Source organism: Martes martes, assembly GCF_963455335.1.
Source record: "Martes martes genome assembly, chromosome: 6".
NCBI classification, from domain to species: domain Eukaryota; kingdom Metazoa; phylum Chordata; class Mammalia; order Carnivora; family Mustelidae; genus Martes; species Martes martes.
The window spans coordinates 64,588,686-64,603,931 of NC_137893.1; the positions used below are offsets into that span (position 1 = coordinate 64,588,686).

The 15,246-nt window shown below is 38.6% G+C and overlaps 1 protein-coding gene across 1 annotated transcript in view; it reads right to left on the reverse strand.

The window, feature by feature from the left end:
* PEX7 (peroxisomal biogenesis factor 7) overlaps positions 1-10,402 on the reverse strand; it is a 91,134-nt gene extending 80,732 nt beyond the window's left edge. The window contains exons 1-3 of the mRNA XM_080805629.1: positions 10,180-10,402; positions 8,611-8,668; positions 7,358-7,508 (exon numbers count right to left, since the gene is read on the reverse strand). Coding sequence (XP_080661755.1) covers positions 7,358-7,508; positions 8,611-8,668; positions 10,180-10,309 — 339 coding nt within the window. The 5' untranslated portion in view covers positions 10,310-10,402. The remainder of the gene's footprint in view (positions 1-7,357; positions 7,509-8,610; positions 8,669-10,179) is intronic.
* Between the last annotated feature and the right edge of the window lie 4,844 nt (positions 10,403-15,246).

Below are 15,246 nucleotides of genomic sequence, written 5' to 3' on the forward strand. Positions count from 1 at the left end.
GAATTTTGTTATGAGAAATTTTCCACATCAAGCATCTGATTATTCCAAAATAAAATTCATTTAGGAAAGCCAGATAAGTGCCTTGATTCTTTATCTTAACAATTTTCAGAATGAGTCAATTGTCCTAGTAATCTTCAGTGGTGACCTACTGGTTGTTTCTTAATGATTACAACTCTATGTAATGGGTGGAAATATACATGTAAGTGTATCGTCTCTCTACACATTGTCTCTTCTAAACTTTCAATGTTCATTCCATTGGCCTTTCATAGTTTTCTGACACAAGAGGATGTCTTAGATTCATTTTGTATGTTTCCTCTCGGTCCTGGAATCAACAATCTCTGCAAAGATCCCAGTTCCTCGGTATTTAGAGGCAGTAATCTGGGCACTAGGGATATTCACTGTGACTGAGTTGTCACTGCTTTTTGGTCTTTATAGTCCAAAGAACCAGGACATATGTACTTTTCTAAACAGAGAAAAACAAATGAGTCTGTACAGATATGTCTCAATTTTAAAACAAAATCTCTTTTTAACTTATTTATTCTCATCATTTTCTCTTACATAAAAATTTTTGGTTTCTGATAACATAATTACTGTTATGCTTTAACCTACAATTTGAGTTTTTTTACAATATGAGTTTTTTTAATTTAAATAATTAGCCAACATACAGTACATCATTAGTTTCAGCTGTAGAGTTCTGTAATTCATCAGTTGCGTATAACACCCACTGCTCACCAAATCACATCACGCTCTTCTTAATACCCATCACCCATTTACCCCTTTCCCCACCCACCTCCCCTCCAGCAACACTCAAGTTAGTTTTTTAGAGTGAAGAGTCTCTCATGGTTTGTCCCTATGATTACTTCCCATTCAGTCTTCCTTCTTTTCCCGTATGATCCTCTGTGCTGTTTCTTACATTCCACATATGAATGAAACAATATGATAATTGTCTTTCTATACTATAAGAGTTTCAAAATAACAATACTGATCTTTATGAATACAGTTTACAACTTCTTTGCAATTCTTTTTGTTTATCAGATGTATCTCATTTGGTTATGGACAATCACAATACTGTATTTTAAAAGTAACTAGAAATAATTCTTTTCAATACCTAGTTATGATGCCAATTTGATATACCACTAGATTAATTTGTTTCTGTTTGTTTTCAGTTTTTAGCAACTGCTTTTTTCTTTTTTAATTAAATGGTGATTTTTAATTTTGTAAAATATTTCAACTGTTCCAAGACCAAAAGTATAATACAAATTACATTGGAGAAATTATCCATCCTTGTCCCCTCTCCCCTGATTATTTCTTCCCCACACCCTTTAAAGGTAACCACTTTTATTAGCTTTTGGATTATCTTCCCACTGTTTCTTTTTGAAATATATACAGAGATAATTATACATATATATACACATATATATACAAATATATATACACATATATATCCATGTATATATAAAATATATATAAAATTCCTCCCTGTCTCACATAAAATGTAAATTCTAAATATATTTAAATAGCTCTGCCAATAATTCCATAGGATAACTTCATTGGATATCAGATCATAGCTAAACTAAAAAAAAACTTCTATTTCACATGATTCAAAATTATCAAATAAGACTGTACATATGTTTCCTACATATGTTTCCTTCCAGATCTAAAGTAGGAGGCATGGGGTTCTAATTTCTAGACATGATTCACTCACCAACCTACTTTGGAAACAAGCACAGAGTATGAGACCCACAATGAGTATATGACAGGAGACTACAGATAGAGCAGTAGTAGTCATGCATGAAACTCATTCTTGACCCAAAAATATTCCATTACAATTTCCATCTATTTAAATCTATCACTTCCTCTTCTTTAAAAATAAAAAAAAATTTTAAAGCTTTGAGTTCACCCCTTTGTAAAGCAAATCAAATCATGCTTTTTATTAAATATTTGTTAAAATCTACATTTTGAATCTACAACCCTCAAAATATTAAGCAATATACTTATTAAGGTTATGAGAACGGAATGTCTACTGAGTTAAAGCAGTGGCTTCCAAACATCGCTGCATGCTGAAATTATCTGGGAATCTACATAAAGCTTGGTTCCAGCCCCCAGACATTGAGACCTGGGTATGAAGATTTTTAAAAGGCCCTTAGGTGATTCTAGTAGGTTAGAATCCAACACATACACTCTAGGCTCCAGCCACACAAAGGGACCTACGGAGTGCCCAAGCACATCCTGCTCTTTCACAGATCTGCACCTGTGCAGATGCTTCTCTCCATCAGATACGCCCTCTTCCCTTTGGGCTGCCAGTGGATTTCTACTAATTGTCCAAGACTCAGCTCAAATGGCATCTCTCTTATGCCCTCTCTGTACCTTCTAGACACTTCTTTTCAATATGATCACACTGAATTAAATGGTTTGCTTGAATGTCGAGAACTACTACCATAAATTAGCACCTGAGTCTTATTCATATTTGCATCTTCAATGACTAGCATATGTCTGGTCCATAACATGTGCAACCAGTATGGACAAATCTAGCTGCTTCTTTTTTTGAGAGAGAGAAAGAGAAAGAGAGGTGTGGGGGGGGGATCTTTTTTTTTTTTTTTTCAAGAGAGGGAATGTGAACAGGGAGATGGGGAAAGGAAGAGAGAGAATCTTAGGTAGGCTCCACACCCAGTACAGAGCCTGACGTGGGGCTTGATCTCACAACCCTGAGATCATGACCTGAGCCATAACCAAGAGTCAGATACTCAACTTACTGACCCACCCAGGTGCCTCCAGACCTGGCTTTTTAAATACAATTAAAACTTAAAGATATTAAACAAAACAAACAAAAAAAAGTGAATGTTTTCGCAACATAAGGATTAGAAAGTGAAGGATATCTATCACATCCTATTTGTAGTAAAATCCAGGAAGACTCAACAGACACATGATTGGAAACTAGTTTTCTCCATAATCACAATTTTGGGGGGAAGCTTTACACTTATTTTAAATTGTAATAAAAATCTTACTGCAGTAACCTACTCCAGAATTTAGGTGACTAAATACCCACAAGGAAATATATCAAGTCCAATTGTGTCCTGGAAGAAAGGAAGAGAGGAGGAAGCGAGGGAGGGGAAAGAAAAGAGATCTCTTTAGCTGAGAAGTCTGTTGCACAGTTAAACATAAATGCAATTTCTAAAGGGAACAAATTGGTGTTAAATGCATGACTCACTGTCAGTCTGCATTAATATATTTATGGGCATCCATCATTATAAACTTTTCAGCTTCTATCGTATCATAGGAGTAAATCATTAATTTTTTAAAGTGAGCAGGTCTTAACCATATAGCACATCTTTACTACAAAATGTATAGTTAAATACATTCTCTACCCAATGAGATACTAAGAGTTGCATGTTTACTTCAAAGATAAGTTTTCATAAACAAAAACTTTAAGTAGATCAAATCTTTAAAAAAATTCAGCAAATTGATAAAATTACTATTTGACAATGAAGACAAATGTTAACTATTTTTAAAAACTGTAATAAGTACATGGGAAACTAGATACTGATGTAAACATTAAGCTGAATCAATGTCACCTTGAAAGTCATTCCTGACTGTCAATAGCACCATGTTGTAAGTCATGAAGTTCAGAAACAAAATTCTCAGTTCACCCTTTCTTCTTCTTGCTGGATCGTTTTTAAATTTTCCTATTCTTCCATTGCTATATACTCAGCCAGGCTAAGCCACAGGCATTTAATGGGCTCAAAAGACATAATGGCCTCTGAGGACAGCAGTTAAACAACGGAGAGAAGAATCAGATTCTTGCTTTGATGCTAAGTTTAGAAGCCATGCACACAGATAATGTCCATGTTTTTCTTTCTTTCCATTTCACCAAGCACTTCATTCCTCAGGCCTAAAATATATCTAGGTCCCAGGTCTTGGATTTCTCCTTTTCACTTCAGCACCTTCTCATCTGATTATCTGAAAATTGATTAGACATTTTCTCAGTTATCAAGTGATGAAATGGGTAAGTGCAGGTTTCCTAACTTGTTCTCTATCTCTCTAACCCTAGTATAATAAGATATAATTATATATAATAATAATAGCCCATATTTGTTTATAGTGTTGGCTCTGTTCTAAGTACTTACAACAACCCTATGACATAGACTACTCTTATCCTCAGTTTGCAAATGAAGAAAGCTTTAGGAGAAATAAGTAACTTGCCCAAAGTCCCACAGCAGATAAGTTACAGAGCCAGGATTCAACCCAAAATTGACTGAAACCAGGCTGCTCATCCTTATTCTATACTATTACCCACGGGAAAAAATGACCCATTGTTTGCTATTCTTGAACACGTTGGTGGGAAAAAAAAAAAAAATAAAAGGAAATCAGCCAAGCTTGTTCACTTACTTATTTAATAAATATTTATTAGCTCCTCAAAACTCTCACTTGCCCTTACATCCTTCTGAGTGTTTCTGAGTATTTGTTATAGAGACATGCTTTGAATATATGCTGTATGTCTCCTCAATGAAAAAAATGCCAAATATTTGGTATTATGATACTAAGCCTTAAGTTAATCACCAGAAATTCTTGCTCTTCACAGTCTCTCACAGTCTTACAGAGGGTATCCTACAGTTTCTTTATTCATCACACTGCTTGGCATACTTTGATTTTTACTAACGAATGTGAGAAGGACAAGTATATTGTAGTGGGGCCAATCCCCCTTTCTTCCTTGCTCACAGAACCCTAATTTTGTCCTTCGGGGAAAAAGCTCTGTCCCTTCCTCACCCCTGGACTGAAACTTGTTTAGGTGAAGGCAGGAATGGTTGCTTGTCTCCTCATAAGTGACACGGTTAGGACTGGGCATACTATGCTCTTCTAGCTACACAGATGTGAAGAAGCACGTCTGCTGGAGAACTTTGAGGAAGCTTTTCCTCAAAAAAGTCCCAAGACAGGGACATTCACTTTTTTTGCCCTTTGACCTCGAAAGGTGATAAGATGATAGTTGCAACTATAAGCAGCATAAGGAGAAAAGAATACCCACTGAGGGTAACAGTGCAAAGGCAAGGACAACTTGAGTATTTGACAGCATTGTCAAGCCTGAATAACCAAGCCAGCACCCATTCCACCTCCACATACTTGGTTGTATGAGATAATAAACTCTGATTGTTGGACCTGCTTTTAGTTGTAGTCTCCATTACACAGACAGATGAGGTACCCTAACTGATGTAAGCACTTACCAAAAATTGCACCTGAAAAGAAATTAAGGGGGAAAAAAGCCTGAAAGAAAAAAAAAAACCCGAAAGATGTCTTCAGCTCAAAAAATACCCAGTTACATCACTATAGAATGATACAAACCTGACTTCACAGCAGTTCAAATAGCAGAGATGGAGGTGCCTTACCAGTGGATTCAAAGTAACCCAACACTATCACAGGGCCGAGAAATGGACAGGAAGCCAGGTTAGGTAATATTAGAGTCAGAGGCTTAAGATTATGGTGGTAAAGTCTTAAAAAGCTCAGCACTGATCATCACATTTCTAGAATAAATAATGTAGGCAATGTCAGAAATGACTGTGAAAAAGGGAAATATGTGAAGGAATTTACCAAGAGGGTAAAAGATACAGGCACCATGTAATCTGAAGATAGGCTAAAAGAATTACAGACACAGAGTCTGGAAGAGGAAAGACTAAAAGGGGTCATGGTGGCCATTTTCAAGGGTTCCCTGGAAAAGGGGGACTGGACTCACTCTCATCACTTCAGAGAAAAGCATTAAAAAAACAGTTGCTTGATGGTAGATTTGGACTTAAGATGGCAATTTTTCTAACCATTAGAGCAATCTAAAGTCAAATAAGTTATTTCATGAGATAGTGTGATCCCATTTCACTGAGTTTAGTAAAGGCTGAGTGACTGTCATCAATCAGCAACATTCTAGGGCAGTATTTCCCAGAGAGTAGTAGTACACACACCACTGGATGTACAACAGATGGTTTTAACTGGTACATACATTTCATTTCGTTCATTACATATTTATTTTAATGTACATTAAAAACTAATAAATGTACCTTTTAAGTTAGTTATCAATTCCACAGCTTCCTAAATATAACTGTTTTAGGATAAGTGAAATAACAAGTAAGGGTCATTTAAAAAATATATTAAGTCAATATACCTCATTTAACATAATTAGACATATTATTTTATGATCTGTTGGGCTATAGTCTTAGAATTTATAAGATAAACAATATAAAGCACCAAAGATTTTTAAAAAAAGAAAAAACCTTTTGAGAGGAAAAATATTAAAGCAAAACAAAACAAACAAAAAAAATAAGTGGTATTAGAAAAAAGCAAAAATCATGAAGGTACCATAAAAATGTCCAAATTGTGGACATGCTGCTTTGTGGGGATTCTTGCATTGACACTCCTGAAACTAAAATTTCTCCTTTACCAAAGTTGTTTTCAGTGATTCTATGAAAACATGATCATTTATAAGTACATTTATTCAAAGAGGCTTCACCATAAAATAGAGGAACTAAAATTTTCCATTATTTTCAGTCATAATCTTAGAGATACTGATTTTTAATAGCAATAGCTACACAATGATTTCTGGAATCCTTACATGACTAATCTTTTTATTACAAAAGACTAATATTCTTGCATCTAATAAGCACTGACGGGAGGCCTTCCATGGGCCAGACGCTGTGGCAGACACAAGTTTGAATGTAAACGTGCAAGTTTTCATTTGAAGGATCTACTGCTACCCTGAGGAAAATTTTTAAACATTTAAACTACAACACCAAAAGGGATTATCTTTACCATCACGTTCATTAAAAATATATATGTAGTTTTATATGATTGAAAACCAAACTATTTTCTACACTACCCATATATATATATATATATACACACACAGAGAACCTACACACATGAACTGGATTTCGATTTCAAATTTCTTCAGTAAGCTCTGTCTCATAACCAGTAGTTGATGTTCCTGCTCCAATATATTCTGAAAATCCTTCGGAACCTTCCTGAAGCCCTAGAGGCAATCTTCTGAAGTCTTTGTGAAAAGTCCGCCTACCTCTGTCTCCAGGCAGTCTTAGGGCAGGCATATCCAGGGGTAGGAAAGTGACAGGCCTCTCTAGAGGAAATGGGGCCACAGCTTACTTACAGTACTGGAGGCGTTCTCACGGACTAATGAGAAGCCTGACCTTTTCTTCTTTCCTAGCTCCTTGGGCCAAGATGTACTTTATGTTTCAATAATCAAATAATAAATGACATCCAACATGTATAAGAAATACCACACTTAAACTTCCTGTCCCCGTATTTCCATCCCCGAGTGGATTTCATCCAAAGAAAAATAATCGGCCCAGGAAGACTGCCTTCCTACCTCCTGAGTGTGTTCCTTGTAGACTTGCAGGGGCCCCATGGCCTTGGCAGTGTCCCACAGCTGCAGCGAGCCATCGCCACTACAAGTGACCAGGACATGTTCGTTGTTCTCACTCCAGGTCACGTCAAACAAGCCATCGTTCCAGTCAAAGCTACACCGAGAAAAGTGAAAACAGAACATATGGCTACTCAGGCAGCCAAACATAAAATAACAATCATAATTTTACAGCTTTTCTTCAAGTTTATCACATATTATTTCACAAAGTCTTCATGATTATGGAAGATAAGCACAGCAAACACTTGACAGATGCAGAATGCGTTAAGAGAGGTGGAAAAAACAGCCCAGGGTGCCTGGGTGGCTCAGTGGGTAAGCATCTGCCTTTGGCTCAGGTCATGATCTCATGGTCCTGGGATTGAGTTCCACATTGGGCTCTCTGCTCAGTGGGGGAGCCTGCTTTCTCCCTCTGTTCCTTCCCCCTGCTCGTGCTCATTCTCTCTTTCTCTCTCTCTTGCAAAAATAAGTAAAACCTTTAAAAAACATATTAATAAAAAAAGAGAAAAGAACAGCCCAGGTCATACATAAAACAGAAAACTGCAGAGCTAGATTAAAATTAGGTCTCCCATCGAGAAATTGGGCACGTGAGGCCGTGATGTCATACCTGGGTGCTCGCTGGTTTTTATGGTCAATAGGAGGGAGCAACAAGCACTTCATAATACTAATTTAGACCAATGATTTCAACTTTCCACATAAAAGTTTCACCTCAGCTATGAGCAGGTAGTTATCTTCTGATAGGATTTGCTTTCTTTTCTCTGACACTGACTAACCCTGCCAGAAGTGTTAATAAGTCCAACAGTCAAGACAGTCATAGAAAGAACAGAGGGCAAGAAGTGCTTAGGTAACTCACAAAATGGACAATCAGCTCCTGAATGAGTAAAACTAAACTATGTGAAGAAGACAGCAAAGTTAGAAATGTCCCACAGTATACTAACCAGTTTACACACTTTTTTAATGTTTAAGCTTCATAGTTTATAACTCGACCCTAAGAGACAAGACCTTTAGAAGAAAAATTAATATAATCACAACTTACTGGCAAAAATATGTTCTATACCACACAAATGCTGACGTTTCTTTTCTACTGCAAATCTAAAAATTAAAAGATCTTTTACTCATCAAAAAGATTCAAAATCTAATTATATTAAGGCTTTAATAGCAACAGAGAATACATGTAAGTTTAATCCTGAGAGCCACCTTACCTTCTAAATAGTCTAAGCCCAGATTCATTTTGATCCAATATTAGAAGGGTCCCACAGCCTAAAGGGGGGAAAAAATCAAGGTTATGCTGTTGAACTTGTCAGGGGAGCATCTAAGGTCAAAGGGGATGGAGCACTGAGCACCTAATTTTACTACCACAAATTCCTCCCTAGTTATTGAGACCATGTATACAAAATGATCAGGACTGTGCTTTCCACTTCTTTCTATACTACGCCTCAACCATGAAATATTAAACTTATCTTACCTATGTCTGGAATCCAGACACAGCTCTAACAGAGAGGAGAGATATTTGAATTCATATTCTGTGGCCAGGCAGGGTGTAAGGCACATAAACTCCCACACAGGTGTTGTCATCTGTTTTTACAATTGAGAAACCTTTGGCCTACAGACCCCAGAAACTCCTCTGCTCCTTCTACTACATTACACTGCCTCACCAATAAACCCAAAATACATTCAACGTGGGATTTTAAAACAAAATACCTAGTGGAATTTACCACATACTAGGTGGTAAAGTGCTGAATACTACGTTATCTACCAAAAATGAATTATTTCACTAAGGGACAAGCATATTTTAAAACTTGTACTTGTTAAACGGACTGAGGGAGTAAAAACACTCTTTACACACGACTGATTTTTTTTTAAAATATCAACTCCTTGTAAGTTTTTACAAAGGATTTAATTTAAAATAAACTCATGAGTTTCAACCTAACTAGTGGGCAAGTATTGTAAATCTGAATGTGCAAATGCAAGCAGTAAGAGCTAAGTGGTGAAAACGTAAGTAAATCTTTCTCGCTCTCTGAGTTTTAGAAATCACATCATTTTTTTTCAGCTGCAAGACCAAAAAAAAAAACAAAAACAAAAAAAAAACAAACTATCAAAAGCTGACATTATGCACGGAGCTTCAGTGCGTAAATAACAGCTAGGATACAAACTAAAAGTTGCAAATTTACGAATGGACCCCCGCCTTTCAATCTAGTCCTTGAAAAGAGACCACGAATTTGAACCTCCAGCCACTGCTTACAACTGTGGGTATTGCTCCAGGGACAACAAAAGTGGGGGCAGAACTTGGATCAATTGTTAGAAGCCAAGAGTCCGCTGAGGGCCACCCAGACAGCCTGGAGATGCAGACTGTGGGGATGGGGGACTCATTAGCAGGTAGTGGGGGGGGCCCGCAGGGGTGACCCTGCAGACCGTCGCCTTCCAAGGAGGGGTCACAGCCGCCAAGCCGGCTCCCTGCAAGCGGCTTGTGCCTGGAGGTGGGGGCAGGGTAGAGGATCAGGTAGCGGCGGAGGCGGTACGCTAAGGAATAAAGACACGAGCCAGTAGGCACCTCCCACGAGCTACTTCCGCACCGAAACTGGGAAAAAACCATGGACTTCGGTCTCCAGACTCACTCCCCACACTGGACAAAGGAAGAGGGAACTAGCCCGTTCCCAGGCTCCCCCTGGTGTTCATTTGTAGCACTATCTACTGTAGGAAGTGCTTTCCGTCCGCAGCATGAAGCTGGGGCTCGACGGGAACCCGCCCCCGCCCCGGCGGCGCGGCCTCACCCGCGATGCCATAGTGCTGGGCTGCGGCGCAGGCGAGCCGGCCCGGCAGGTACGGGGAGAACTCGGCCGCGTAGCCGTGGCGGCCCGGCACCCGCAGCGTCCGCACCGCTCCGCCACGCGCGCCGCTCATCCCGCCCGCAGCCTCCGGGCCTCGCCGCCCAGGGGCCGCCACAGCCGTTCCGGGTCGGAAGCGGACAGTCCCGGCTCTCCAAGTTGAGAGGCCCAGGAAGACGAGGCGGAAGTGAGGTCACCTGGAGCCCTGAATGCTAGATTTCGATTGGTCCGCAAAAGAAGGGTCCTTGACTCCGACGGAGTCCATTTTTGTTCGGGGCAAAACAAAGCGATTGGTGCCACCTACTCTGAACTGTGATTCTAGGATTAGGTGATGATTCTGACAACTTCTGTTTTTGCGTATCAGCCTTCTCTGCAGAGTTTTTTTGGCTTTTATTAGTTCATTAAGATTTCGGAAGACTGGCATCAAGAAGTGTTTCTGACGATTACAAAGTAAGACAAGCTACAGCAACTCTGAAACCAAGCAGCGAGCAAAAAGGCAATTGAGTGCTGTGTTGTCCAAGGTAACTTGAAGCAATATTAAATCAGGCGGGAGTGAAGCTTAGGGAAAAAAGATATCATAAGCAGTTAACTTTTTAAAAATTCTCACTGTGTATATTGTATAGTAACTAATGCTCAGGTGCGAGGCTAAGGAAAATTAAAGTTCATGCATTCATTCATTCTCTGAAACATTTACCAAGCATGTGCTATGCAGAAGGTGACTATATATAATTTATTTGTCACATATGACACTGTTGAGAGTGAGAGAGAAAGCAGTTAATAATGAAGCCAGGGAAACCGGCACAAACCTTGTCATATGGGTCAGCTTAACTATACACCAAGTACAGTTTTAGGTACTTAGGGTTTAAAAGCTTTAGGTACTTGGGGTTTAAAAGCAACAAGATGTTCTCTAGAGATGGTCTAACCTATCAACAATTAACTGTGATCAAAATACTGTAGGTGCTATTAGAAATATATACAGGTATTTTTAAAAGGAAGTTGTCAGTGCTGGAGGAACAGCTTCAGAAAGAAGGTATTTGTTTGTGATGAGTAAATGATGAGGTTTTCTTTAAATAGACAAGGAGATGGAAGTCATTGTAGGATCAAGAATAAAATGAGCAACGCAAGAGATGGAAAGAAAGAAAGAGAGGGAGGGAGGGAGGGAGGGAGGAAGGAACATGATCTATAGGAGCCTGTAGCTGCCAGGACTCAGCCTGGCCAGATAGAGAAGGGCTAAGGTGAAGACTTGGGTGAAGAGACTAGAGTATTGTACCAGGGCTGGATCACGAAGAGACTTGCATGCTATACTAACTATACTAATGGAATTGGATTTCTACTGGAATTTAAACAATGGGGAACCATCAGAGTTTTCAATGTGATTAAATTACATGTTCATTCTAAAAGATCTTTTGTGTCCAAAAGTTTCCTGGATAAATGTCCAAAATATTACTCTAAGTAACAAATGTCAACCCCAAAAGCTTCCATACTGTATTATTTCATTTATATAATGTTCTTGAAATGACATTATAGAAATGGAGAACAGATTAGTGGTTGCCAGGGGTTACAGATGAGTATAAGTGGTTGGCCATAAAAGAATAATGTGAAGACTACTTTGGGTGGTGAAAAAGTTCTGTCTATTGACTATCAATGTTAATACCCTGGTTGTAGTATTATATTGTAGTTTTGCAATGTATTACCATTGAAGGAAACCAAGTGAAAGGTACACCGGAGCTTTCTGTCCTGTTCCTTATAACTGCACGTGAATTTAAAATAATCTCAAAACAAAAGGTTTAGTTAAAAAATAATAAGAGATCTTCTGGCAACACTAATTGGGAGAACAGAGATCAGAGATGGGGAGACCAGTTTATCATTTGTTCAAACAAAAGATTATAGTAAGGGGAGTGAAAAGTAGAGTCAGATGAGATTTTAAGGCAGTAACTTAAAATAAATGATACACAAGGAACAGGGAGGTGTCAAAATGACTTCTGAATTTCTGACTTTGGTGTGTAGATCAGTACAAGGACTCTTCACTGAAATGAGGACAATGGGAGGAGAAGCAGGTATGGAAAGAAAATGAGCTCCAGTTTTAACACATTGAATGTGAATTTCTTATGGACTATTGGACATTGCAGTCAGAGACTAAGGCAAGAGTTCTATTTGCATGTAGAAGATACATAAGTCATGGAGAGAATTGTCCTCACTCAGGAAAAGAGTTTTTTGAAAAGAGAAAAGGGCCAAAAACAGAACCTTGGGGAAAACATGCATATGTAAAAGTTGTCAGAGGAAGAGGAGTTAGGGACATATAGGGGAGACACACAGATGGATCCTATTAGTTAATTAATCAGTTTGTTCAGAAATACAGCTTGAATTAGGAGGGTTTGCGTACAACACATACCCTCTAGTGCATTTGTTTCATTGTTTTCATGACTTTTGCCCTTGTGGGAACCTGAGACCCCAAGATCGTTGATGTCACTTCACTCTCATCTCCCATATTTTGTGTTTTTGAAAGTGGCCCTGGATGGCTTGTGAGCTTCTGAATCAGTGTCAACATCGTGGCTGCAGTCACTTTATTAGACACAGACAACTTACATTCCAATTTAAACTATATCACCTTGACCAAATAAATACAGAGTGGGAGCCCTCAAGTTCTTTAAACTTACAGTCACAGAGAAGACCAGAGACCCAGACAGCTAGTCAGCCATGAGTGTCTGCACCTGCAAACAAAAAGGAAATTAATAAGCCAGTCCCCAAACTTTCCTTCTAGGAGTAGCCACTTCACGTGGAAGGGTGTGGGGAAGAAGCACCAAGTGTGACCATCTTATTTAGTGTTTTAAGCACAGTGAAATCTTCAACATTAGTTGGAATTAAATAAATTCCTATAAGCTTAAGAAAAGTTTTAATGTCATTTAAAGATGTTGACATAATGGCAAGGCCTGGAAAACCTTCCTCTGCCAGAAAGTAAGGAAGTGCACGAAAACATTATAAAGACTGTGGAAAGGTTACAGGAACCCTCTGGAAGGGGCCTTTCCTGGGCATATATGGGCCAGTTAAAATATTGCTTGTTACAGATTATAACCTACTAAATAAAGTAAGAATCTAAGAAACCAGACCGTAAAGAATAATAGGAGAGGAGGCAGTTTTTCTTTATGGTAGAGTTCCTATTGATAAAGATAGAATAAATGACAAAAATCACAAGATAATCATTTGGCAATCACCATAATAATAATTGTTCTAGGCAAGAATCATCAATGAATGTTAAAACTAGTGGGAGGAAGTATAAAGAGAAAAAGGATGTTTGCATAATCTCAAAGTATCTCCCCACTAGATTCTTATTAGTTAAAAAAGGAAATTTGGTAACTTTACAATGAAGACACCTTGCAAACACCACCCTTGGCCAAGTGATCCAGCATCACCCATAATGGCTCAAATAACACCACGTGCCTCCTGACCTGATGCACTGGGAAGAACACAGTGTTACTTTTGTGAGCTTTCTGTCCCAAAACACTGTATACCTGAGGAATGCAGATGATGAGGAAACATCAGACAAACCCAAACTCGCTGACATCCTACAAAATAACTGGCCTATACTCTTCAAAAATATCGAAGTAAAGAAAGATTGAAGAATTGTTGCCTATTTAAGCACACTAAAAAGACGTCACAACTAAAGCAACATACGATCCTGAATTAGATCCTGGACTAGAAAATGTTTTTCTTTTGCTGTAAGGGACAATAGGGGACAATTGGCAGAAATTGAAAAGAGTCTGTGGATTAGTTAGTAGTTTTATACCAATACCAAATTCTTGATTCTGGTCACTGTATTGTGTTTATGTAAGACTGTGTTCTTGTTTTTAGGAAATATGTACTATGTCTCAAGCACTTAAAAATTAGAAAAATGGGTACTTAAACAGATGGTTACATAGATAAAGCAAAGGTGATAAAATGCTCATATTTGGGAATCTACATGAAGTTTATACAGGATTACTTTGAATTATTTTTCCAGCTTTTCTGTAAATATGTAATCATTTAAAATAAAAATGTGTGGTTTTTTTTTTAAAAACCTATACTTCTGGTTTCTGATTTTGTGTGTAAGGAGACTGGAAGTCACTACTCTGTCCTCATAACAAGTAAAAAGCTGTAAATTAACAACTCTTCTTAGATCTTTGATGGGAGGACACATAGCAAACCTCTACCCTCTTGACTGGAGAGCCAGACAGGTGAATGCAGCAAGTCATGGCTTACCAGAGCCAAGACTCAGTAGTGGAGACTTGCACAGAACCAGTGCCTATGTAAGAAAACACAAACTAGAATTCATAAATTACTGGAGGCTCAGTGCAGAGAAGTCTAAGACTTAAAATCTCTAAGGAGACCCCATCAGAAGGGGGACCCAAAATATGAGAGTTACTTCCATGAGGCCAACCAGGTTCCCACAGTAAATATCAGCGAAAAATCACCCCCTGCGTCTGGCAGAGAGTGGGGTGGTTGAGGTCAGGGGAACCATTTTGGAACATGCCAGAACACTCGGTTCTTAACAAGGCCTGCCCCTCAGAGAAAACTAGTTAACTAGAGCCTAACTGACCTGAAGGAAGAGAAATAGCCAACTCTCGCCCGTTCTAGACATCCTGTCCTAGCTTAACAGAGTAAAAAACAAAAACAAAAAAAAAACTGAGAAATACTTGGGAAGTTCACACTCGAGATGCACAAGCAAGGCTTAGTAAAAGACTGAGACCTAATCGTGGGAACAGAGAGTGGCTCCCCTGCCCCCACACCTTACCACCACATTACTAAAGGCTTATTTATTGCAGACCTAAAGGGTACAATTCCATCAGTTTTGACAAGTGCATGTACCCCCTATCAAGACACAGAAATTTCGATCAACCTCAGAAGAGTTCCCTTGTGCTCCTTCCTAATCAAACCTGCCCCAATAACCACTGATCTGATTTTCTGCTTGTTAAGGACTGCCTGAAATTCCAGGACTAGAAATTTATTCCCTGTGAGTTTTTTAATTGACTACTTGAA